The sequence below is a fragment of the Capricornis sumatraensis genome, chromosome 8 (assembly GCF_032405125.1).
Source record: "Capricornis sumatraensis isolate serow.1 chromosome 8, serow.2, whole genome shotgun sequence".
NCBI lineage: Eukaryota > Metazoa > Chordata > Mammalia > Artiodactyla > Bovidae > Capricornis > Capricornis sumatraensis.
Window position 1 is genome coordinate 37,897,529 of NC_091076.1, and position 27,143 is coordinate 37,924,671.

General features: G+C 37.1%; 1 protein-coding gene across 4 annotated transcripts; it reads left to right on the forward strand.

Annotated features, from left to right (window-relative positions):
- Nucleotides 1-334: 334 nt before the first annotated feature.
- PCF11 (PCF11 cleavage and polyadenylation factor subunit) lies at nucleotides 335-24,401 on the forward strand. Of its 4 annotated transcripts, none has more exons than XM_068979151.1 (16): nucleotides 335-809; nucleotides 4,468-4,593; nucleotides 6,364-6,552; nucleotides 6,911-7,105; nucleotides 7,916-9,030; nucleotides 9,452-9,632; nucleotides 9,738-10,221; nucleotides 10,749-12,313; nucleotides 14,156-14,255; nucleotides 18,580-18,699; nucleotides 19,194-19,299; nucleotides 20,577-20,760; nucleotides 21,267-21,422; nucleotides 21,792-21,884; nucleotides 22,435-22,470; nucleotides 23,337-24,401. In XM_068979151.1, exons 1-16 carry the CDS (start codon nucleotides 618-620, stop codon nucleotides 23,550-23,552), a joined length of 5,058 nt encoding a protein of 1,685 aa, XP_068835252.1. In that variant the 5' UTR covers nucleotides 335-617; the 3' UTR covers nucleotides 23,553-24,401. The 4 variants fall into 4 exon arrangements, with proteins under 4 accessions (XP_068835252.1, XP_068835253.1, XP_068835254.1 ...); XM_068979152.1 differs by having other exon boundaries at nucleotides 19,197-19,299; XM_068979153.1 differs by having other exon boundaries at nucleotides 9,738-9,828.
- Nucleotides 24,402-27,143: the final 2,742 nt, after the last annotated feature.

Sequence of the window (27,143 nt, forward strand, 5' to 3'; positions counted from 1 at the left end):
GCTGGGTTGGGCCTCGGGAACAGCCTCTCCCGGGCCCACTGGCCTCCCTGAATGGGTTGTTATGGCAACAAATGACCGAACAGTCCCTACGAATCGGCCAATGAGAGAGGCCGTCTTTTCCACCCCACTTCTGAGAAAGAGATGTTGCGAAAGCCCGGGTAGGCTCCTGAGAAGAAGGTGGTGCCAGGACGTTCGGCGGAAGGGCCGGGGGCGGGGCTTGTGACGTTACAGGGCGAGCCAATCGCGCCTTGTGTTATCAACGGCCCCGCCCCTTTACCGCACATTTCCCCTCCCCTAGCTCATTTCGCACGACGCAGCGGTTGGGAACACAGACATTTTCGGAGCTGGAGCCGTCACTGCCGCCGCCATTTTGTGTCTGTGGAGAAAGAAGATTCTGTGGCGGCTGGAAGTGGACGGAGATCACCCGTGAGACGGCGGCGTTTCATACCCGAGGTTCCCCCTGTGTCGTCCCCCAACCCCCCTCCGCGGTCAGCATGTGGTGAAGCCGGAGCCGCGAGAGACCCGGGGAGAGGAAGAGAGGAGTCGGAAGGGAGGCGGGGTATCCAGAGCGGCTTCAGCTTCAGCTGCGGCGGACCTCGGAGGGGGGCCGCGGCGCAATGTCAGAGCAGACGCCGGCCGAGGCCGGTACTGCGGGGGCCCGGGAGGACGCCTGTCGGGATTATCAGTCGTCACTCGAAGACCTGACCTTCAATAGCAAACCGCACATCAATATGCTGACCATTCTAGCCGAGGAGAACCTGCCCTTCGCCAAGGAGATCGTCTCTCTCATCGAGGCCCAAACCGCCAAGGTTTTTATACACCCCGCAGCCTCCTATTCTTCTAATACTCCCTGATTTTAGTGTCAGCCTCATCCCAGGTCTCGCTTCCATCCGAAGGGGGACGGTGTTCCTCCTCTCCAACCCTCCCCACCTCCAACTCAGGCTCTCGGTCTTTGGCCCAGGCTTCGAGCATGGGCCTCGCTCGGGGGGAGGGAGTGGGGAGGATCAAGGGTGGAGTCCCACTTCCGCTCCCCAGCTCCCTATTTAGGCCACTGCCTCGTGTATCCCGACACACGCGCTCCGTTGGGGAGGGGGAGACTGGAAGGCAGTTCGTGGTGTGGGGAAGTAAGAGTTAAAGCCTTTTGAAGTACCCCCCCGCCCCGGGAAGGTGGGGAGTGATTCTTTCCCCGTTCCCGGCCCCCCCCTCCCCGAGCCCTTTTGGGTAATTGTGCTCTGTGGGTTGGAAGGAGGTGAAGGGGGACCTGGGAGCGAGCTGTTGGGGGGTGGGAATAGGGCCTTGGCCCCGAGTGGAGCAGCCGCCTGTTAGGAGCCCAACATGGCGCCTGGAAAGCACATGATGCGAAAGGGAAGAGAGGAGAATCCATTCTCTGCCAGCCAGGCAGCTGCTCACACCCGTCATCCCCATTTTGGGGTGGGGGCGGCTAGATAGAACTTGTGTACATTCTCCTGTCGGAAGGTCTCATTTGTCCCCAAATCCGGGAAAATTGGGGTCGAGGGTGCGGTTGAAGAGGGTGGGGAGGAGATCTTATCCAACCTGTAGGTGGAGAACTGGCCCACTGGGTAACAAGTACTTGTAGTTCTTTCTTTTTTTTTGAAAAGTTCAGTCCCTCCTCTTCCTTTTCTCCTTTTTTCCCCCTCCCTTCCTTCCCTCAGAGTGAAGACGTTCTTTGCTTCACCCCTTGACAGTAGTGGTCCTCTGCCACCCTATATTTCCCTATAGTTCTCCTCTTCTGTGGATTCATGTGGGAGCGATGTGTCATTTTTTACTGTTAAACTTAGTTATCGTAATGAGTTTTGAAAGCTTCCCAGTAACACGTTTTAAGTTATTTTTGAAGCTTGTACTTACGGTTTAGTTTTTTTTCTAGTTAGTGATTGAAATGATCAGGATCAGCCTCCTTTTAGCAGAGTGAACCCCTTTTTAAAGGCCACTTTAACAACAACCACCAATATATTGTTTAGAGGCGGTTTCTGTCTAGTGTAAAACTGAGTGGTCTGACTTTAATAAATGGTTTTGAAATGTGTGACTGGTATTATAAAATTTGTGAATAAAACATATGAAATATGTATTTGTCTTTTTTATTTACCTTTGTAAGGTGTAGAATTTGTTTCCAAGACTTATTTTTATCTACGTGGTTGTGTGTTTTAAACAAAAGTCTTTAAGTGACTTGGGTTCATTCTTATAGGTTCTGTCCACTCTTTTGGGTAAATGTGTTCACAAGATACACGGTTTCAGGCGGTCCTTTCATACTTTAAAGAGGACAAAAAGTAAGGGTGTTTTTTTTAAGCCCCAACAAGTTTGTCATGCTCAGTCTGACAGCTCAAATACGAGTCCTTATTCACCTTTTCCTGTGAATGTCTGTGTGAAACAGCTTTTGTTCTTTTTTGAAAGTATGAGATTTTAAAAGGAAGCATTCCTCATATTCAACATCCTTTTAATTGATACCACAAACATGTTGGACGTGAAAACTTAAGTTTTTGCCTTTTTGAAGGCTTAACATTAAATGCCTTTTCTAAAAAAACAAAAGTGCACTTGCGTTTTTAAAGAAAATATCATTGGTTTTTAAAATCCTACCTCGTATTTTTGGGGTTACTAATATTCCACAGAGCCTAATATTTAGCAGCTCAGGTTGTCACTCAACCGTTTCCTTGCTGGTTTTTAAAAGGATCCAGAAGACCTTCGAGAAGTGAAAGCTAAATGCTGAATATAGTGCCCACATTAAAATTTGTATTTGTGTATGGCTACACAGTGGTGAAAATAGATGGGACTATTTGCTGATGAAAGACAGCTGAATTTTTTTTTGGCACACATTTCCTGGTTACTTTTGTAAAGCCAGATGGAGGGAAAGATGTAACAGTCACTTTGGGGAAATATCTTAATGAGGGAAGGGGGCAAGGGTGAGGGGAGGGATTTTCTGTCATTTGGTAGCAAACTGGCTTGGTTTTGTGTTTCTGGAGGTGAATGTTTGTGTCCTTATCCTCTAGTGTCTCAGTATTACTAAACTTAAGGATTCACACTTTGACTCCTCCCATGAGGCAGTAGTAGTGAAAAAATATTACATATAAGGATTCATTTACTTGTACAATAAAAAGTTAGCCTACTGAACAGATTCTGGTTTTAAAGAGCCTGTTTCTTCATAAGTACAACAATGACTAAAATGGTATAAAACATGACATGGTAAGATAAAGACACAGCAGTACAGCAATTGACATGTTGGTAATAGTTTACCCACATGCAATGTCCTTGTGAAACCCTTTTATTAGTACTGTAAAAAACTTTCATACAAAGTTATTCAAAGGTTTCCTTAGTCAACTTTAGTTATCAGAAGCAGGAGCACTTCCACACACTTGTATGGGCAATTGGTTTTGTGAAATAATGGTGGTATTGTGTACTGCAGAACTGTGAGCTTACCCTAGCTACAGGTAGCTTTGGGTAAGTTGTTCAGGGTTAAGATTCCTATACACATGGGAAGGGTAAAATGGGGTCAATTTTGTTTTAAATCGTGGGTGCTCCTGTGGAGTGGGAGTTAACACTTGGTTTATGTGGTGTGTTTTAATGCTCCTCAACAAGTCTGTGAACCTGCTGATGCTTTCTGGAAACTTGCTGTGCCTTCTAAAAGCCAGTGATGGGTAGGCTTTACAGTTGAGCGGGGGCAACGTTTGTTTGCTTTGAAAAGGGCCAGCTGTATCGGCGTCATCATACAGGCCCTACACAAATTTAGAACCTTGGTTTGTGCTGGTCAGAGGAAAACTATTTCGACGGAGAGTCCGTGCGGTGAAGAAAATCTTCAGGACAAATCCTGGTTTCCAGAGTCAAGTTCAACCTGACTTACATGACTCAGCGGCTGCTCCATCCAGTTTTTCTTGTATCAGTAACAACTTGCACTTTTATGCATGTTAATGTGCAAGTTTAAAAGTTTTTTTTTTGTCAGTAACTTCATATGTGAAGTGTACTTAGTTTCTTTTGTTCATTGGATTATAGAAAAATAATCCTAATGATTTTACAGGTAACAAGGGTTCATAGACTTTAACATATAAAAGCCTAGGGCCAGAGGTCTGAAAACTGTTTCACTGAGTCTGGGTACATCAAAGTTAATGTGGGTCACAAAGCTTACACTTGGATTGCAGAAAATGTCCACCCCCTTTTTTGGTCACTTTTAAACACATATTTTTTTTTACTATACAAACTTGAAATTCCATTGATTGTTAAATGAGGGTACTAGAGACTTTTTTCTTTCCGGTTAATTCTGAAATTTGTATGCTCAACTAAAGACCATTGTAAGAGGTGAGAACTTGAACACTTAAATTTCATAAAGGTTAATATTGATTCAAAAGTATTTAATACCAACAAAATAGAGGTCTGTATTGTAGCTTAAAAACTCATTTTTAAACGTAATTCTTTGGTGGCAAGACATTATACTAAACTTCTCAGTTTCTTTTTATTACTCAGGCTCCCTCCTCAGAGAAGCTTCCTGTTATGTACCTTATGGATTCTATCGTGAAAAATGTTGGAAGAGAGTATCTCACTGCCTTTACTAAAAATCTAGTTGCAACATTTATTTGTGTGTTTGAAAAGGTATATACACATTTAGAAACATTTGAATTTTTTAAAAAAATGTTCCTGATTAAATAAATTCTTGCCTTTGTGTTGGGTTTTCTTGGGTGGTGAAATGTTTATTCTTTTTGGGCTAAAGTTAGTGTTTTATACCTAAAGTGGGTGCTAGGTTTTTTAACATCCATTCAAAAACAGATGAGTTTGCTTGTAGAATTTTTTATGTGTTTATTTGATAGAAGATCTGTTTCATCACTAGAATGTAGGCAAAAAGATCTGAAGCTGTCAAGAGTACTTCCAATGTCATTGTTTAGGTTTCTGGTGTTAGGATGTTAACTATTTCTTAAAAAGCCTAATGCTAGTGTGTGTCAACCTGTGATTCCTGAAACTTGATTTTTTTTTTTTTCTCTTCTGGAAGTGTTACTCTTGTTACTTTGTTCAAGTATATTTTATGAGATATGTGAATAGTGGATCAGTGAAATGCTTTAGGTTATTTTGGAAGTAACCCCACCCCCTACCCCCCATGCACCAATTCTGGACCTTTCTTAGAGTTTAGAAGAAAGGATTGTTAGTTTCTTTTACCTAGAAATTGTAAATTCCTTCTGTAACATTGTATCTGATAGTTTGGTTAATCTAGTTATGTTGAGGAAGACAAAGGATTTGCTGAAGTAATTCTTTTTCCTGTCAGGCTTCATCTTTCACACTGAGCAAAAGGACATTTATAAGATACTTGGGTTTAAATACTGTTTCTAACCAAAAAATGGATGGTTCTTAAATTTTAGGTATCTTGAGTAATCTTATAGTTGTCAGGCTTGGAGAATTGGGATTATTTAGAAGGAACTACTGGTTATTAGATTTTACTTGTTTGTTAGAAAATGTGTAGTTGCTACTTGAGTAACTCTTTTCCCTTTAAGTTCCTAGAGAAAATAAATGCTAAGTAAGTATATGCAGAGGAAATTTGGAAAGCCATATTTCAAATTGTATTAATAGAACTTGTTAATAGTACTGTAGACCTTTACTAAATCCTTCTTGCCTGGGACTTTAAGGAGAAACGAACTTTGCATTATAGAAATAGGGATGCTAAACCAGTTTTCTTGGTTTCAGTTTCAGGATGTTCAAATTCATTCGGGTATTTGGTAGAATACTTTCACTGACTCTTAACTAGACCTTAACACTGAAGATGATGAAAATGGCTGTAGTAAATATCTGAAGATTCAAATATAGTTAAAAATCTAATTCAGTTTTCCCAAGTGCTAGATTTCTCTAGATGGTAATTAAAAAAGTATTATTGTGCTCATCACAAGCATAAGCAGTTAAGTTACATGAAACTAAAGCATGAGCAGATATGTTATATAAAACTAAAGCTTACCAGTGGGTAAAATTTTGTGAATTTAAATTATTCAGGTGTCTACCACACTACAAATAGCTTGTTCATAGGTACTAACCATATTGCAATGCATAAAATCAGTTAAATAGTTTTGTTTTACTTTTAACTTTGTACTAAATGTAAATAACTTAAAATTTAAGTCATTAGATAAACTACTTTCTAGTTGTTTTATATTTTTGTCTGGAGTAAAAGTTACATTAGGAATACTATGTGAGGTCTTTTTTTTTCGACAGTTTTTTAAAAAATATGTGCAAATACAATTTTATTAAATTATTACTGTTATATATAAGAATGATAAGTATGTGTGCTATATGTGAAGTAGAACTGAGATTGATGTAGCATTATACTTGATATATAAAATATCCTATAGTAACTTAACAAGCCATAGAATTGTTCTGTTGTTCTAGGTGGATGAAAATACTAGAAAAAGTTTATTTAAATTACGTTCCACATGGGATGAAATATTTCCTTTGAAGAAACTTTATGCCCTGGATGTCAGAGTCAATTCGTTAGATCCTGCTTGGCCTATTAAACCTCTGCCCCCCAATGTGAATACATCTAGCATCCATGTGAATCCTAAGTTTTTAAATAAATCGGTAAGTTTTAACATAAATGATATATAACTAATATTTTCAACTGTCAGGTTTTGACTTCTCTAAAATTTCTTGCCAGAAAAAGTATCAAGAATATGCAGTGCTGAATCAGTTTAATTAGAAAGTCCCCCCCCCCCAGGTTCACAGTACCTTTAAGATAAGTATGGTCCTTATTTAGTCCATAAAGTATTTATTTTGGTTTTTAAATTTCTGAAAATTTTCTGTGCTTTTAAACATGATTAGCCGTTTAAAATTATGGATAGTGTTTATTAAAAGAGAAACTCATAACTTTTAGTTCCCCCTTAGCTACTTCCTTTTGAGCTGTGATTTTTTTTTTTAAACAAATTATTTTTTCTTGTAGCCTGAAGAATCTTCAACACCTGGCACAGTGGTCAGTTCCCCTAGCATCTCCACTCCTCCTATTGTTCCGGATATACAAAAGAATCTTACTCAAGAGCAGCTAATAAGGCAGCAATTACTGGCAAAACAAAAGCAGCTGTTAGAACTTCAGCAGAAAAAGCTGGAGCTTGAACTTGAGCAAGCTAAGGCACAACTGGTAAGTAAAGGAGATTTGGTATTTTCAGTATTTTTAAATTTGCCTTCTTATGGAGGTGGAATTATTTAGTATTTGTATTAACATGTTTGTTAACAGTGTATTTGTTTTGCCTTTTTTTTGCAAATTAAGGTATATTTTTTAGGCCAAATTTTTGTATCCTTATCGTAAAACTCAGGAATCTCTGTTAGCTCACCTGATAAGGAATCTGCTTGCAATGTAGGAGACCTGGGTTCCATCCCTGGGTGGGGAAGATCCCCTGGAGAAGGGAAAGGCGACCTACTCCAGTATTCTGGCCTGGAGAATTCCATGAACAGAGGAGCCTGCCAGGCTACAGTCCATGGGGCTGCAAAGAGTTGGACATGCCTGAGCGACTTTCACTTTATTATAGAACTCACTTGAATATACACTGCACTATTCTCTTTCAAAAACAAAGACAAAAAAGATTGCTGTCTTATGAGATAGCATCTTAGTTTTGTTAACTTCTTAATATCAGTCCCCAGATGGTATGTTGTGGCAAATGTTTTTGCCTAGTGTTTATTGTGAACTTAAGGTTTCATGAGCAGAAATCTTTAGCAGGTTCCTTAGAAGGCTACTAAAAAAAAAAGCCATTAGAAGATTTTTTTTCCCCATTCTACCTAAAAGTTATAAAACCCCAAAGTAGAGAACCAGGAAGAAATAACAAGGCTACATAAATAAATATGATCTTTCTCCTTTTATTTTTATCTCCACTTAAAATACCAAAAGGATGCACTGAAAATAATGTTGGAATGTTTTCACAGCTGTAACATGAACATATATTTTGTATTTCAGGCAGTTTCTCTTAGTGTTCAGCAGGAGACATCCAACTTAGGTCCTGGATCTGCACCATCCAAATTACATGTTTCACAGATTCCCCCAATGGCAGTTAAAGCTCCTCATCAGGTTCCTGTGCAGCCTGAGAAAAGTCGTCCAGGTCCGTCCTTACAAATTCCAGATACAAAAGGAACTAACCGGGATCCCCGTCTTAATAGGATGAGTCAACACTCTTCTCATGGAAAAGATCAAAGTCACAGGAAAGAATTCCTAATGAACACACTGACCCAATCTGATATTAAGACAAGTAAAACTGTACCCTCTGAAAAACTGAATTCATCCAAGCAAGAAAAAAGTAAATCAGGTGAAAAAATAACCAAGAAAGAACTTGACCAATTGGATTCTAAATCCAAATCTAAATCTAAATCACCGTCACCTTTGAAAAATAAATTATCCCACACAAAAGACTTGAAAAATCAAGACTCTGAAAGTACAAGGGTGTCTGATATGAGCAAGAGAGATCCAAGATTAAAAAAACATCTTCAGGATAAGACTGATAGCAAAGATGATGATACAAAGGACAAGAGAAAAACTGTAGAAAAAAAGGAGAAAGATGAGCACGTGAAATCATCTGAACACAGACTGGTGGGAAGTAGAAATAAGATCATAAATGGCATTGTACAAAAACAGGATACAATAACGGAAGAATCGGAAAAGCAGGGGACAAAACCAGGGAGATCGAGTACTAGAAAGCGATCAAGATCGCGATCACCCAAGTCTCGGTCACCAATTATACATTCTCCCAAGAGAAGGGACAGGCGGTCACCCAAACGAAGGCAAAGGAGTATGTCTCCAACCTCAACCCCCAAAGCTGGGAAGATTCGCCAGTCAGGAGTTAAACAGTCACACATGGAAGAGTTTACACCTTCCAGGGAAGAAAGAAGTGCAAAGAGAAGTACTAAACAGGATGTTCGAGATCCAAGGCGCATAAAAAAGACTGAAGAGGAACGACCACAAGAGACTGCAGGTCAACATTCTACCAAGTCAGGCACTGAGCCAAAGGAGAATGTAGAAAATTGGCCAAGTTCCAAGTCTACCAAAAGATGGAAATCCGGTTGGGAAGAAAATAAAAGGTAGGATGTTAATGTTTTTAATCAAGTAGAATAATGTGTACCTTTAAAAACATGGTGTTACTTTAAAAACTGGATAATGTTTACTGGGTATACTGATAATGTTTACTGGTATAATTAGTACTCCCCCCCTTTTAATTCTTAAAACCTTGTCAAGTTAAGTACCATTATTATTGCTACCTTACAGATAAAGGAAACTGAAGTTTAGGAAGGTTAACTAATCTACCTAAGGTGGCACATCCAGGATACACAAGAATCAGAATTTATATCTGATTTTCCTGGCTTCAGATCTTGTGCTCTTAATCATTTAATTAACTTTTATGATGTGTGTTCGTTTTAACCAGATCCTATTAAGGATCTTTGAATATGGTCCTGAGTATTTAAGTATTTTTTATAAAGTAACATATTCCTTTTATGGTTTCAGTTTACAACAGGGTGATGAACATAGTAAAGCTCCTCATCTAAGGCATAGGGAGAGCTGGTCAAGCACTAAAGGAATTTTGTCACCTCGAGCCCCAAAGCCGCAGCATCGATTAAGTGTAGATGCCAATCTTCAGATTCCTAAAGAGTTAACTGTTGCAAGCAAAAGAGAATTACTTCAAAAGGTAGCTACCACGCTCCCATGTAGTCATGATTCTCCTTTTGTCTGTAACTTCTGTAAGTCCTTTTATATTTAAAATATTTGATTTCCTTTTATCATCCCTATGCAGACGAGTGAACGTTTAGCATCTGGTGAAATTACACAGGATGAGTTCCTTGTTGTTGTGCATCAAATACGACAGCTATTTCAGTATCAAGAAGGTAAACATAGATGCAGTGTACGGGATAGTCCTACAGAAGAAAATAAAGGTGGATTAAAAAAGAAACCTCTCTTATCTGATGCTGAATTAACCTACTATGAACATAAAGCAAAACTGAAAAGGACACAGGTTCAGCATTCATTTCCAAGACTTGATCTCTTAGATCCTGATATTTTTGACTACCCTTTGACTGATGCCTTGTTGTCTGGAATAGAATGTGAGCCATCCAAAAGTAAACATGCAAGTAGGAATAGTGGAGCACAGTTTGACAGAAAAGAACAATTTAGTGAAAGAGCAAGACGTCTTTCTCCTATATCTGGGAGTCGTACTTATGCTGAGAATCTTTCACCCCATGAGGGCCGGAGAAGACATGACGAGCAAGTCTCTTCTAAAGGTAGAAAAAGTTAAATCAGATTATACTTATTGAATCACACAGCAGTGAAGGGAAAATGAACAAGCTAAGTGGGGATGGATTTTTGTGACTGTTCAGACTACTGCTTTGTTGTTTGTTTTGTTTCAGTTTTTTCCCTCAAAGGGGAGGGAGCTAATACTAAAAGGGTCAACTGTGTGTTAGGTACTTAAACTAGTAATCTGATGCATTCCTCACAGTGACCCAATGAAGTATATATTATACCCATTTTACAGATAGGAAACAAGACCAGAGAGGTTAAATAACTTGCTCTCAAAGTCAAATAATTAGTAAATTGTCTGAGTGGGGATTTTTTTTTACCCCAGTGTGTTTGGTTCTAGAGGGCGTTCTCTTACCTGCTGCTTGTTGCTGTCTTTTCCCTCCCCTCTGATAGTGAGATAGTTATGGGTGTTTTTGAATAAATATTTACAAGAATATAGGAAGAATATTTTAAGATAATTTGATATAAATTATCAGATTCAGGGAAATAATTTTTTTTTTCCTTTTAAAAGGTGTACGAGAAGAGCAGAGATCACCATTCAATGATCGTTTTCCACTTAAACGACCTAGATATGAAGATTCAGACAAACCATTTGTAGATAGCCCTGCGTCAAGATTCGCCGGCCTTGATACAAATCAGCGACTTACGGCTTTAGCTGAAGATAGACCGTTATACGATGGACCTAGCAGGCCATCAGTAGCGAGAGATGGCCCAGCCAAGATGATTTTTGAAGGACCTAATAAATTAAGCCCTAGAATTGATGGACCTCCTACACCGGGTTCTCTTCGGTTTGATGGGTCACCAGGACAGATGGGGGGAGGTGGCCCTTTGAGATTTGAAGGACCACAAGGCCAGTTAGGAGGTGGGTGTCCTTTGAGATTTGAAGGTCCTCCAGGACCAGTTGGGACACCGCTGCGATTTGAGGGTCCGATTGGTCAAGCAGGAGGAGGTGGCTTCCGATTTGAAGGTTCCCCTGGTCTGAGGTTTGAGGGATCTGCAGGTGGTTTGCGATTTGAAGGGCCAGGGGGCCAGCCTGTGGGCGGTCTCAGATTTGAAGGACATCGGGGTCAACCTGTGGGTGGTCTGAGGTTTGAGGGACCTCATGGTCAGCCTGTGGGTGGACTTCGATTTGAGAATCCTCGAGGTCAGCCAGTAGGTGGACTTAGATTTGAGGGAGGTCATGGTCCCTCAGGAGCTGCAATGAGGTTTGATGGTCCTCATGGTCAGCCATCAGGTGGGATCAGATTTGAGGGCCCATTGTTACAGCAGGGAGTTGGAATGAGGTTTGAGGGCCCCCATGGTCAGTCAGTAGCTGGTATGAGGTTTGAAGGACAACATAATCAACTCGGTGGGAACCTTAGGTTTGAGGGTCCACATGGTCAGCCAGGGGTTGGGATCAGGTTTGATGGACCGTTAGTCCAACAAGGAGGTGGAATGAGGTTTGAGGGTCCTTCGGTCCCAGGAGGTGGCCTGAGAATCGAAGGACCTCTGGGTCAAGGTGGTCCGAGGTTTGAAGGTTGTCATGCTTTAAGGTTTGAAGGGCAGCCAGGTCAGTCATCACTCCTGCCAAGATTTGATGGACTGCACGGTCAGCCAGGTCCTAGATTTGAAAGAACTGGTCAGCCAGGCCCACAGAGGTTTGATGGACCTCCTGGACAGCAGGTTCAACCAAGATTCGATGGTGTGCCTCAGAGATTTGAAGGCCCACAACACCAGCAAGCATCAAGGTTTGATATTCCTCTTGGTCTTCAAGGCACACGATTTGACAATCATCCTTCACAGAGGCTTGAGTCAGTATCTTTCAATCAGACTGGCCCATATAATGATCCACCTGGCAATGCTTTTAATGCCCCATCCCAAGGACTACAGTTCCAAAGACACGAACAAATGTTTGACTCACCTCAAGGACCAAATTTCAATGGACCACATGGCCCTGGAAACCAGAGTTTTTCCAATCCCCTTAACAGAGCTTCTGGACACTATTTTGATGAGAAGAATCTTCAGAGTTCTCAATTTGGCAACTTTGGCAATTTACCTGCTCCAATAACAGTAGGAAATATTCAGGCATCTCAACAGGTAAGTCTGTTATTCTAAAGTTATGTGAACCATTTTTAATGTGTCTAGTGTTTGAGAAAGGTTTTTAGGATATAGTTTATGGGTTGGAAAGGGCTTTTAAAGATTTAATTTTTTTTAGTAAATTTTTGTTTTCGGAGGAAGTATTTAGTGTACTTTAAAACCCCCACTGCTGAGAAAATGGGATGACAGTCTTTAGGAACCGAAATTTGTGATTTAAATCCAAAATTGATCTTAGTTCTTTCAGGATCTAGAGAACCTTCCGAATCTCCCTCCCCTTACCCCACAAAATCTTGTTTGTTTTTTTTTTTAAATAGACTTGTTTTTTTAAGAGTCATTTTATGCTCACAGCAAAATTGAGGTATGGAGTATAGGAATTTCCCATATACCCCTTGCCCTTGCATATGCATAGCCTCCCTGCTATGGCTTTTCATTTTATGGGTTGATTTTTATTTTTTGGCTTCAAAGGTTATTAAAGAATGATACAGTTGTGTGTGTTTCATAGACCTGTGCTACATTATACAACTGTTAAACCTTGATAAGCTTTTAAGTAACCATAAAGCTGATTTTAAAGACTGTTCTTTGAGAACTTCCTTAGCCTGAGTTAAATAAACAAGAAAATCAAATATTTTTACAGTCTGTAGTTCTTTTTCTTCCTCTCTTTTTACTTTTCACTACCTTTCTGTCATTCCAGTCAAATAGAGTTGTTTGATGTTAACTTCTGCATATATTTTAAAATGCATATTGAAATAATGTTAAAGCTGTATGCTTGTAATTTGTGATTAATTCGGTTGATATTAATGACTATTATTGTTTGCCTGTTCACATTCTCCAGGGCTAGATTTACTTTTTTCCAGGTACTGACACTTTCTTACTAGGATGAATTTATTTATATTAGTAACACTGCATGGAAGAAAGTCTAAAACAAGAAAGCTTTTAAAGCATGTTGTAAGCATCATTGTTAAGAAAGCGGCCTTCTGTCCATATCCAGTGGCTTGAGAAAACAATTGGCCTCCTTAGATTTACTCTGTTACGTGTTCTTAAATGATACTGTAATCAATAAGATACTCGAGAATGGGACTTGACTTAGTCTTGCTCCTACATTATACAGAATTGATGGGGGTTTCATACATAAGAAAAAATACGTACCACTAAAGGTTCAGAGGAATCCTGAACAAGGCTTATAAATGAACACTTGTTTATATGGTAGCAGTATGCAGATGTCCTACCTCACTCTTGAGTACAATATTTGTATGCATATACAGTACTTGTTTCCTGGCTGTTTTATTTTTTAACAGTCCCCTAAAATGTTTACAGACTACTTTGGAACTCAAAGTTTGATGGCTAACAGAATGATCATAAAGCAGTTCAGGCTGCTAATTAAAGCAGGCTCCTGAAATGTGTAAAGAAGTCAGGTCAGGAGTTCTGGCCTCAGCTCTGATGTTTACTGGCTGTTATGATTCTGTATAGGTCACATATCTGCATGTCAGCTTTTCTGTTTGTAAAATAAGAGAATGTGCTGGCAAGGTAAAGTGATTTGTGTAAGGTCACACAGTTCACTAGTTGTTGGCTACCTTAAGTTTGCAGGGTATCTTAAACTTCAAAGAACTTTCACATCCATTCTCAGTTTCTTATAATTCTATGAAAAATCTAAAGGGAAGGTATTATTCTTTTCTATAGAAAGCCTTAGAAGTGAAAGAACTAGTCAGGTCATACTTTTACATCTTCATTATCATAAAAACCATTATGATATCTGTGACTATTTTAATGTATTGGTAATTTGAATGTTAAGATTTTAGTTAAAATAGAGAAAAAACTATCTTAAAACCAAGATTTTTCTTAAAGGTTCTGACAGGTGTTTCTCAGCCAGTAGCATTTGGCCAAGGACAGCAATTTTTGCCAGTTCATCCACAAAATCCTGGAGCATTTGTTCAAAATCCTTCAGGTATGTTAACTTTCTGAGCTTTGTGTTTCTCAAAAGACAAATAATTATTGTTTGATTGAATAGCTACCTTGCCAGTTTTAGAAGATGACAATTTTGAGAGGGCATATGCAATTTAGAGAAATTTAATCTGACAGGAATGTTTTGCTTCCTTTCTTTGCTTGTTTGCATTGTTGATGTGTTTTCACATTAATCCCCTTTACAACTATAGATGGTTAGCCAGGATTGATAGACCACAAAAAGAGTTTTGTTAGGTGGCAGCTAGAGGTTGGGATAGGAATGTGACATTTGTGTTGAGATAAAATGAAATCAGTGACAAATCGCAGAAGTCTTAGTTATTTGATACTTTGAATTTTTGTTTTGTGTGTATGTGATGATCCAGTAAACATTAAGTGAATACTGGGGACATCATGTTATAAGTTGATTCATTTATATGTCTTTATGGATGCCCAAGTAATAATTGTACACAACATGCTGAAAGAGAAGTAGAAAAACACTTCCGTGATTTCCTAGCTGATGTCCATGATAAGCATCTATGGGGTGAAACATAACAGTGTTATGAATACAATAACAATAGTAGATACTGAGGCTTTAAAAATAAGTTTTAGGGAATTCCCTGGTGGTCCGGTGGTTAGGACTGTGCACTTGCACTGTTGAAGGCCTAGGGTTCAATTCCTCGTAAGGGAACTAAGCTCCTGCAAACCACGTGATGCAGGCAAAAAAAAAAAAAAAAGAAGTTATAGTTTTAATAGGTGAAAAATGGAAATATGTAAGTAAGAATTGCTGTGAAGTCAATATACTGAGAGCTAACTTAACCAAATTATAGTGGTACTTGCTTTATTTCTGAATCATTAAAACAGCCATTTTCAGAAACATGGTCTAGTGTGCCTCTATTAAAGGGTACAAATTTAGAGTTTTCGAAAGGTTCCGAAGTAACAAGTAAAGTCCTAGCCAAACTCTAGTTTATGGATTAATTATTCAGCTGTATCATCGCAAGAAACTAAATTAATTTGAACATTTTGCTTTCAATTGCTAGACTGACAGGATTAGTATTTTCTTATTTTCACATAATGAAAAGGGAAGGAAAGTATTAGGATTCTAAAGTCAAAAGAGCAGGGATAGAACCTCTACTCTGCTGCTGTACATGTAGGCAGAGTGTATATAAGCAAATAGCCTCTCTGGGCTTCATTCAGATTTTTCCTCTGTAGATAGGATATGATAAATGTCAGGATTTGCCCGGGACTCTTTATTTTTTTTCAGAGAATCAAATGAGATAGCAGATGCAAAAGTACTTTGTGACTTGTAAAGTGCTATATTAGTGTATTTTCCTTGAGAACTCAGTTTTTCTTGTTGAGTGGAGGGTTTGTTGTATTGGAGTTGGTAGCATGAGATACTGTGCAACAACTCTTAAGTTTTGCTCTTTTTTGTATGAGATAATATACAAAACCTGTCAGTGTTCTTTTGCTTTAACAACCTTAGGATGCTTATGTATACAGGGCATAGCAATGTCACAGAGGAAATCACATCTTATATCCTGGGTTGGAGGTTATTGAATATGTTAGATATGCCTTCCTTCGTCTTTTAACTTAAAGAGATATAAAAAGTATTCAGTGTTTGGCTTCTCTCAAGGTCTTTTTCTCAAAATTTAAAATATTTTTTCCCTTGTAGTAAACATACTCTTGTTCATTTAGTCATTCAAACAGATATTGATCATTTGCTGTATGCTAGGCATTGTGCTAGGATAACTTTAATAAGGTTTATCCTTCTAAGAGCTTTTTAGTGTAGCAGGATCTGTAGACTTTTTTTTTATTTAAATAGTTGTTCAGTTACATCTGTTGGTTGATAAACTAGACACCATCATTGGGTACCCAAGTTTGAAATTCCAGGTCTGTTCTGAGAATTACCTCTTATTCCTGTTTCTAAATGAACAGAAAAGTAAATCTGAGACTGTCAAAGCTTTTTGTTTTCTGTGTTTTTTAAAAAAATTATAGGTATACAATATAGTGATTCTCAATTTTAAAAAGTTTTGCTCCATTTATAGTTATTGTAAAATATTTACTATATTCCCTGCATTGTACGATATATTGTTGAGTTTATTTTATACCTGATAGTTTGTACTTCCTAACTCTTTACCCTCTATATTTATATTGCCCTTTCCTTCTTCCCTCTCCCAACTGGTCACCACTAATTTGTTCTCTTGTGTTCTCTTCTTTTTTTGTTATATTTGCTAGTTTGTTGTATTTTTTTAGACTCCACATGTAAGTGATACCTTACGGTATTTGTTTTTCACTGACTTATTTCACTTGGACTGTTTTTCTTTAAGCGAATATTATATATACTGCCAAATACCTCAGTGCCTTTATAAATATTAATTCATTTAATCCTTATAACAACCTTACGTAGGAACAATTATCATTGCCCTTTTATAAGTAAAGTAAACTGCTGCTGCTGTCACTGCTAAGTCGCTTCAGTCATGTCTGACTCTGTGCGACCCCATAGACGGCAGCCCACCAGGCTCTGCCGTCCCTGGGAAAGTAAACTGAGGCACAGATAAGCAACTTAGCATGTAACACAACCAGAAAGTGGAATTTCTAGTTAGAATCCCAGGAGTCTGATTCCTGGCTCTTTTTCCTACAGTTCATGTTCTTGATCACTAGACTTGGCTGCTGGCAGACATGTGATCAGCTAGTTAGGATTCCTAGACATATAAATAACTAATTCTAATGAAATGTAAATGTTAAACTAGTGTGAAATGACTGTTGTAATTAACTTATTCATGTAGTCAGACATTTCAACAGACATTAATTAGCCTACTGTACACAAGGCACTGTGCTACATGTAAAGAGTGTGTGCATGGTAAGTTGCTTCAGTCGTGTCCAATTCTGTGTGCACCCTATGGATTATAGCCTGCCAAGCTCTTCTGTCCATGGGATTTCCCAGGCAAGAATACTGGAGTGGGTTGCCATTTCCTTCTCCAGGGGATCTTCCTGACCCAGGGATTGAACCCACATCTCTTAGATCTCCTGCATTGGCAGTCAGGCTCTTTACCAGTAGCACCACCTGGTAAAGAGTATGCAGTGGTTAAGGGCAGAGATTATGTATTGTATTGTGGTGGTGGTTGTTCAGTTGCTAAGTCATGTCCGACTCTTTGTGACCCGTGGACTGCATCGTGCCAGGCTTCGTCCTTCACTGTCTCCCTGAGTTTGCTCACATTTATTGTATTGTGGATGCAAATTGAATTTCTCCCATTAAGAGGACTTTTTAGTGGTTCAGAACTGTTGTGTAAAGGTGTGGTAAATAAGATGGATAGTAATGGTACACAAACATTAAAATACTTGTCTTTTATAATTGAGTTAAAGAATTATAATTTTTAAATTAGTGCTTAGCCAAATATGGAATTGGATTGATTCCTTGCCAGTGAGCTTACGGAGAATATTGTTATTCTTGTTTCATTTATTCAAATTATTGGGGCTTCAGTAATTTGCCTGTTCAGCAGTAGTTAGAGCTGCTTTCCCAGGGCAGTGATTAAGTACAGGTCACAGAGGTAGGTATATTCTGAGCCTTATGGCTCATCTCCTTGCATTAGTTCCCCTGGGTAGTTATGGGGAGGCGGGGGAGTTGGGGAGCTGGGCAGGAGTACTTCTGTGTAGGCTCTGGTTATTTTTTTTTCCTCTTGGAAATCTGTGCTAAGAGATGGTAGCCTACTTCATCTGTATAAGACTACCTTTCCCAATATAGTTACGTGAAGAATAGAGAATTGAAAGGGTGAAAAGTTGGATCTAGAGGTGTGGTGCTACATTGCATAGAAGGAAGCATTAAGCTTTCTGTCCTCTGCCTTTCTTTGGCATGGATTAATTGGGCAACAGTAGGTAATACTGGTTTTTTAAGATAATACACGAAAGTGAAAGTGTTAGTCGGTCATTTGTGCCTGACTTTGCAGCCCCATGGACTGTAGTCTGCCAGGCTCCTCTGTCCATGGGATTCTCCAGGCAAGAATACTGGAGTGGGGTTGCCATGCCATCCTCCAGGGGATCTTCCTGACTTAGGAATTGAACCTGGTCTCCTGCACTGTAGGCAGGTTCTGTCTGAGCCACCAGGGAATGTCCCTTTAAATATTTGTGGTTTCAGTACTTGTCGTAAATAGATTTTTAGGAGGTGATGATTTGCTGACGTAAATTGCAAAGTACATTTTTAGGAGTTTTGGTAATTACACTGATCTTAAGATTTTTTTCAAAGTTAATATTGATAGAATATCTTAAAAAAAAGTTTTTAAAATGTTTAGTACAGTTTGCCTCTTCTACTTTTAAGAGTGTTATTTTTTTTAAAGGAGCCCTGCCTAAGGCTTATCCTGATAATCATCTCAGTCAGGTGGACGTAAATGAATTATTTTCAAAACTGCTAAAAACAGGAATTCTCAAGTTGTCCCAGCCTGATTCAGCTACAACACGTAAGTATGGATCTGTAATTCATCTACACAAAGCTTAAGTTATAAAGACATGATATAAAATGATATGTTCTATGATAAAGAGTTCTTACAATAATTGAATTCTTAGGTATACTTTGTTTTTTGAAAATTAAATATAACTGGTTTATAATGAAACTTAAAAATATTTTAACATGGAACTGTTAGCTTTATAGTGGACATTGTATCAGTTAACAAATATTCCTGCAAATACCATGTGCAGACTTTTTCTAGTTCTATATTATTTTAGGCTATAAAAATAATTAGACTTAATGAGTTTCATAACGATTAACTTTTAACAGATCAAACATAATATCACTTATCAAAATAAATGTATTAGGTTCCTTGGCCGGTTAACCTAAGATCAGAAGCCCTGAGTAGACAAGATGGGGTTCTCCATATGCTTTTAACACTCTAGTGTTCCGCTATAAAGAATACATGGAAACTGGTATTTAGAAATTTGTTCTTTTCAATTGAAGAAGTAAATGAAGTTGCTGCTCAGCCCCCTGCTGAGGAGGAGGAAGATCAAAATGAAGATCAAGATGTTCCAGATCTTACCAATTTTACAATTGAAGAATTAAAACAGTATGTAATCTAGTTCTCTGATTTTCTAAGGTAAAAGGGACGGTGACTTTCTAACAGTGGTTATTATCATTAGTGCCATTCATCTTACCCCTCTTACTGTTTTATAGCAAGTATAAGGAGATTGAGTATTAGGTATTAGTAAGTCACTCATGTCTTTACCTTTATTTTCTCCTAATCATAACTTTTTTTCTTTACTGCTATTCTTCATGCTTTTGAAGTTAAGAAAATGAGATTTTTATAGGCTGGGATTTAAAAAATTAAAACTTCATTTTACAGAAATAAAATCAGAAAATAAAGTTACCTACAATTCCCACTTTACTGATAACATTTGGTGTTAACGCTGATAACATGAGTGTTAACATTTGGTGCATATATCTTCATTTTTTTATTGCCTATATTACTTACATAAAATCATTTACAGTTGCTTTATTAGATCCATTATGTTGAGCAACTTCATAAAAAAAAATAGAACTTCTGATTTAGTACATATCTTGATTTATCCCATTTAGACAATTTGACTTCCTGAAAGTGAAGACTTGGTTGGGTCTTCTGCTGTCCTACCAGCTCTCCTCTATATAGTTATAAAACCATTTCTCATTAAATTTTTATTCAGTAGTAATATTATGCCTCTAAATATTTTGTTTTCTGGTATACAGAATACTAGTGTACTATGCTTTGCTTTATTCTATTACTTTAAAAACTTTTTTAGAGTTTTTAATGGCCTGTTTGTTCACTTACTTGTTCTGCATTCCTATTTCTTTCCAAATAGGGAGCCTAGAATTTAAAAAAAAAAACTGATTATTGCTGACTGCAGTTTCTCTTTCCCTATTCTTTAGACCAGGGTGGGACAGTTATTCAAAACTGTGAAGTTCTGGAAAGGTGAACCTGAATTGTTCTGCCATATCCACCATGATACTGACATTAATCGAAGAATAGGCCAAGTATTGCCTTATTAGTGGGCCAGTGATCATTCTGTTATTTGCTAGAGGGAAATAAGTAACTGAGCCAGGTCTGTTGATAAGAGGGTAGACTCCATGTTCCAAAATTTAACCAAAGGTAAGGTAAAGACAGTCAGTGATACAATACTAGAGAATATTATTGATCTTTAGATAGTAAGTCTCAACCAGCTCTAGGCTGAAACATTATTTTGTCACATAATAATGGCTTCACCATTATTAAAATGTGGAAAATTGAAGTACTTATAACTGCCTTTTTTTTTAAAGGCCATTAAACCATGTTATCAAAACTAAAAATTATGTCTGTATTTTTCAAAATAGACGCTATGATAGTGTTATAAATCGACTGTACACTGGTATTCAGTGTTATTCCTGTGGAATGAGGTTTACAACATCACAGACAGATGTATACGCAGATCACTTGGACTGGCATTATCGACAAAATAGAACTGAAAAAGATGTAAGCAGAAAAGTCACTCATAGGCGTTGGTACTACAGTTTAACAGTAAGTAATTCATGTGCCTCTGAACTTTTAGCCTTTAAGTTATATTTCTAAAAGTAAATTAATTGATGAGTACTAGTGAATTTTTTGAATAAAATTTGACCCCTAGAATATAAAATGCCTTTTTAATTAAAAAAAATTTTTTTTTGAAGAGTATGTATTTGCTTGTATTAGAGTAGAACACAGGTTTGTTCCAGCTCTAAAATTCCAAGCTTCCATGACTGATTTTTTTTTTTTTTTGGTAAATTGTAAATGAAATTTATCTTACTTGCATAAGTAGTTGTAACTGTAGAGGTAGTGGAATGTTGATATTAAGATCTTAATTGTTCATTAGTTGCTTTATGTTGTCTATTAGTTACGGGGTTCATAGAGATGACAAAATTTTAAATAATATTAAAGTATATTGTAGAAGAATGAACTTTTTATATTGAAATGGCATTATATTGAAGGTGTTCAGTAAGAATTTAGAAACAAATGAATATACTCTTTTTAAATTAACTCTTTTTAAGGACTGGATAGAATTTGAGGAAATAGCTGATCTGGAAGAACGTGCAAAGAGCCAGTTTTTTGAAAAGGTACATGAAGAAGTTGTACTCAAAACTCAGGAGGCTGCTAAAGAAAAGGAGTTCCAGAGTGTACCGGCTGGACCAGCAGGAGCAGTCGAGGTAAAAGGGAAACATTAAATTTTCTATCTTTGGTCATGCCTTTCACTTCCTTTAAGTAAGTAACCATAAACATATAACTTTTATTTACATCCCTCTTTAATGATTTTAAGATTTCTTATAAGCTTTACTCTTCAGTGTTTTTGAGTTTGGTTTTGCATTTTATACAAAAATGAGAGCAGTGAAATATTAACTAATTTTACATGGAAGAATGCAAAATTCTTAGGTCTTATTTTGTATTATATATTTGAACGTTGTTTAAATTTTCAGAAAACTCGTTTTCTCCATGTAACAAAATGTTTGCTTATTTTTACTTAATGGGATTAAATGTGTTGTTACATAAACTTCATTTTTATATGATTCTATTTTTAGAGTTGTGAAATCTGTCAAGAGCAATTTGAACAGTACTGGGATGAAGAGGAGGAGGAATGGCATTTAAAAAATGCTATTAGAGTAGATGGAAAGGTAATTTTCAGCTCTTTATGATGTACTTTATAAGAAAGTGTTAAGATTTAAAAATTTTTAATTTTGTAGGGATAGTTCTCAGAAAACTGTTTTTATTTTATGGTTTTTAATAAAAGCAGTATTTCTTAAGTATTTGACTTTAGGGAGTCACAGTATTTGAGATGGAAGGCATTTTACCAATCATCTGGTCTTGTACTCATTTTATAAAAGAGGTTGCCTAACTAGTTAATGATAAATCCAGCACTAGGTCTTCTGAGTCTAGCTAGTCTTCTGCTTAATCACACTATTTTGATCTGAATTTATATTTCATCATCAAAACTCATATATTAACTAGTTTACTATATCATGTTAACTAAATATACAAAGGAAGCTTTAAGAAAAATCAGAATGAAAATTTTGTTTTTATCTGTTTTTCTGACCAAGTGATTTTGCCTTTCCAATGATAGTTTTCCTTCTGGTTTAAATTTAAAAAGAAAATTTTGTCAGAATAGTCCATTAGAAATGAGTATGCATGCATGTGAATACTTAAACTTTTTTGTTTTTGCTTCAGATTTATCATCCATCATGTTATGAAGATTATCAAAATGTAAGTTCTTTTTGGTTACTCTTTGTTCTCATTTATAAATTTTTTGTATCAGCATTGTTATTTTAATCTTGATATGTTGAGCTGTTAGATTTGATGGAGCATTTAGGTTGTTCACTAAATATTGGTGATAGATTGATATGGTCTGTTGAGATTTTGTGTCATTTTCCTTGCATTCTTTTCGTTTGAATCTTGATCTTACTGCAGCATTAGGCTGAGAGAAATGTGAGGAAGACTAAAAATGAGAAGGTTCATGATGGTTAATAATATTGTACAAGTAATGGGTCACATTTACTTCTTTTACATACCCTACTCAGCCACATATAGGAATAATTTTTAAATTATCATATATGAATTACGAAAAGACACCAGTGTATGTACCTTAGAAGTTCAAATTTTCCTATATGTAGTGATCTTTTTTTTTTTTTTAAATTAAACAGTGAAACATATTAACTCTCAGTGAATATTTGTTTCACAGGTTCAAGGGGCAGTTTGGAAGATACACTTATATCATCAAAAGATTAGACTTTACAGGATGTTTTGATAGAGTATTTGAAACTAGGAGTCACACACAAATCGCAGGATATACGTAGGGGGTTATAGTGGGGTTAAAATACAGAAACATGTCTAGTCATTTAATCAACTTCTTCTGGCCTTAATGACTGCTTTTCTTACCTTATCTCATTACTTGAGTAGATAAAAATCAAGTGCTCAGTAATTGGCTGCCTTTATGGCATATTTTGCAGGACAGCAGGGTTTTTAAATTGCATTTGGTATGTGTGTTTCTTTGCCCATAAAAGGGTCTTATAAAACTAAATGTCATTTAATGTGTTATTTGTCAGTACTTAAAAGGGTTTTTCATTTTGTAGACATCTTCATTTGATTGTACACCATCTCCCAGCAAGACACCAGTTGAAAATCCCTTGAACATTATGTTGAACATTGTCAAAAACGAATTGCAGGAACCCTCTGAAAGTCCCAAAGTTAAGGAAGAACGAATTGATACTCCACCAGCTTGCACAGAGGAAAGCATAGCAACAGCCACTGAAATTAAAACAGAAAATGATACAGTCGAGTCAGTTTAAATAAAATGAGAAAGGTATGTTTTTCTTTTTAAAAAAAAAAAGCTGCTGTTGAAATCTAGAAGGTGAAGACATTTTTATGTATATATAGACATGTCTATATAAATTGTCTAGCTGAGGCAGGGCCTTCAGCTATCATTTGGTTAATAAATACATTTTAGTATTTGCATTTCCTACTGCCTGCACAGTTTCAGGTGCTTGTCGTGTGAAAGTTCTGTAGATGTGTGCAAATTTAACAAAATGAAATTGTATGTGTAAAAATGTACGATTTTCACTTGTGAAACTGTAAATTATAAATAAAAAATATTTTTGCTATCAATGGAGTGTAATATTTATGCACACCATCAAATAAAGACAGTGTTTCTGTACTTTTTATTGGGTGAAAATGGAATTAAACAGCAACCTCAACATAAGATTTTTTTCCAGCAGCTTCCCATGATTAAAGCAAAGTCTGAATTACTTTTATCCTTCAAAAGGGGGTTGTGGCGAGAGCACTGTGGGACTTTTCTCAAATTGAAAAGGCAGATTTGAAAAAAAAATTTTAAATGAAATAGGACATATTTGCATATCTATGTATCTCCAGCTAGAGAGAACCATCCAGATGTCCATTTTTGAAAAGTACCTAATGGAGCAACTTTTATTCTTGGACAGTGATGCCATCAAAAGATTAACAAATATATTTAAATACTAAAGGTGATTTTTTTTTAAATGACATTTTTCAGATTTGTCAGTTTAATGCAGATGAACATATTTCTATTTTAAGTTACAGGGGAATCTGTAAGAATGTTAATTTGAAACATGGTTAACCTTTTTTCCTTTGTTGGTTTTGACTGAATTAGATGGATGCCATGAGATGTTAATATTCATACATGTAATAAATAGAATGATGAAGAAACTCCAGTTTGTATCTCTTTATTTCTTGAGTGCCTTCAGAAAGTGATTTCCTTTTCCTTTGTCTTTCATCACTCTGTTCTTTAAAACATGAAGAAGGCACTTGCTATGAGCTGGGCACTCTGAGATGCAAGATTAGTCTTTTCTGCCATCTACTGGAGGAGACAGGCTATTAGAAAACAACAAAAGTCAGTGTTTAGCACTTATTATATGGTAGGCATATTACATATACTCTGATGCTTATAAATCTAAATGGTAGATGGTATTCTCACTTTTGAGATGAAATTAAATCCTTCATTTATGAAGTTGTAGAACAAAAATGTGAACCTAGCTTTGTTTCACTTTATTTCATACTATTTCTGCAATTTACAAAAATACCCTAAGATAACAGGCACACCAAACTATCTGAAGGTTCGTTAAGGAAGACTTTGTATGTTGAGGTGGTAGAATCTGAGGGCAAACTAGAGTCCATATTGGTAGGAGGCAAGGGTATCTGTGAAGAATGAGCAGCAAATGTGAAGGCTTGAAAACACTTCATATGTTTGTATTACACTGATGACCACAGGAGCCACTAGAAATTTTAAACAGAGGCGATATCCCATCTGCATCCAAGGTTGGTCTTCGTTTTTAAAGAATAAAGTGAATAAAAATTGAAAGAGATTTGTAGTAAATGCAGTGAGGAGGTCCAGTGAGAAAACTGGTGTCCACTAGATTTGAGACAAACATTTTATGATTTGTGAGAGAGAAAACATTCATATGTTGTATGAACAATGTCATGGAAGAAATGCTGCAGTCTGAATCTAAAAATGTAGGCCAAGACTTCATGTGCCTTTTTGGGGGAAGACTATCCATAGCTTTTATCAAATGCTTGTAAGTATGTCACAATCGAGGAAGGGGACATTTAAACCTACATATGTACCAAGAATATTCAGGGAACAAACATTTAAAGACTCATGGGTGGGAAGTGAGAAATAACCACAACTGAAGAAGTAAAAACAAGCAACTGGGAAATTCTTTTTTCAGATAGGTAGTCAAAGAGGTCAAATACGGAAAACTGAACAACAGTTGAGTATGGGTGAGAGGTGACAAAAAGAGTTGCTATTCTATGAAATTTAGCTGGAGACATTTAATTGTAGTTACATAAACAGATGTTAGCACTTAGTTTACTAATGGAACTCACTGGAGAGACAGACTGAAGACAGAAATGATGGAGACCAGACTCAGCTGGAAAGAGATGTGGCAGAATAGCACAAGAAGACTTAGAATGGAGGAGGGACAGTATTTCTTTTAGATGTTCAAAGGTATCTGCAGGTGAAGTTGAAAATTCAGTTCCTAGTTTTTGATGTAGATGTCAGGTAGTGACTTAGAAGGATGACCCTTCAATTTGGCTGTGCATTAGAATCATGGTGAATGCTAAGAAGAGACTGCTTACCTCCAGTCTTATTTAGTAGATTCTCAGAGACCTCTCACGTAAAAAGCTCCAGTTACACCAAAACCAATGTTCTATGTCAATTACATCCCCATTAAAAAGCTGTATAGTTAATTCTAGTAAACAGATCTGACAACTGATTAGAAATCAGCAGCACCTACTTTTTTGCCTGTTAAGAAAATGGAAAAGAGTTAACACATACCATTACGAACTAGAACCATTACTCTACACAAGAGAGTATAGCAAGGAAAGCTAAAGGAGGCCCCAGGGAAGATGGAATATTGTCTTTTTTTTTTTTTTTGGTCCTGACTCACAGCATGCAGGATGTTAGTTTCCTGATCAGAGATGGAACTTGTGCCCCTGCAATGGAAGTATGGAGTCTTAACCACTGGACTGCCAGGGAAGTTCCTGGAGTACTGTCTTTTGAAATAAGAGTTGGAAGTTTGTGAGAATAAATAAAAGGAATATTTCACTGTTTATACCATCTTTACAATATCCTCTGATTTTAACATAATTTACTTACTTTTAACTTCCAACTTTCATTTTCTGTAAAATACTACAAAGTAATTTGTTATTCAGCTAACAATAAGCTTTGGGGAGAAAAATAAGGACCTCATTATATATTAAAAATGTAACAAAATACTGAATGATATCAAGTGTATCGAATCTAAAACTATAGTAAACAACAAAAACAATTTACAAATATAGAACTAGTAGTTACCAGTGGGGAAGTGGGAAGGAGAAACAGCAAGGTTAAGAGTAAGGGATTCAGAGGTACAACACCTATGTATACAGTAAACTGCAAGCAAACGGTATACAGCACAAGGAATATGGCCAACCAACACTGATGATAACTGTAAATGAAACACAGCCCTTACCACAAAAACTGTGCATCACTGTTGTACATCTAACACTGAATGTCGAATATACCTTAATTAAAAACAAAACGAAGGTTCTCATAGTTCAACCTAAAACAATTTTAGATTTTCATTATATTTTCCTGGATGGCTTTATTCAGAATATTCAGAAAGACAGAATAAGGCATCTAGGCATTGTCTGCAAATGGAAAGGTCTAGCTGACTAAAGAGGCAGTCTGGAGGTGGAGATGGAAAATCAGGTTACTGTCAAGAACAGCCTGACCTATTGTAGGAGTAGGAATTTTCCTCACTCCTATATGGGGTCCGCTCTCTGAAATAATGGGCACTGCTGGGCAGGTGGGGAAGGAGAAGTTACAGAATAAGACCAAAAAAGCACCCATGGGGCAGCCCAGTGAG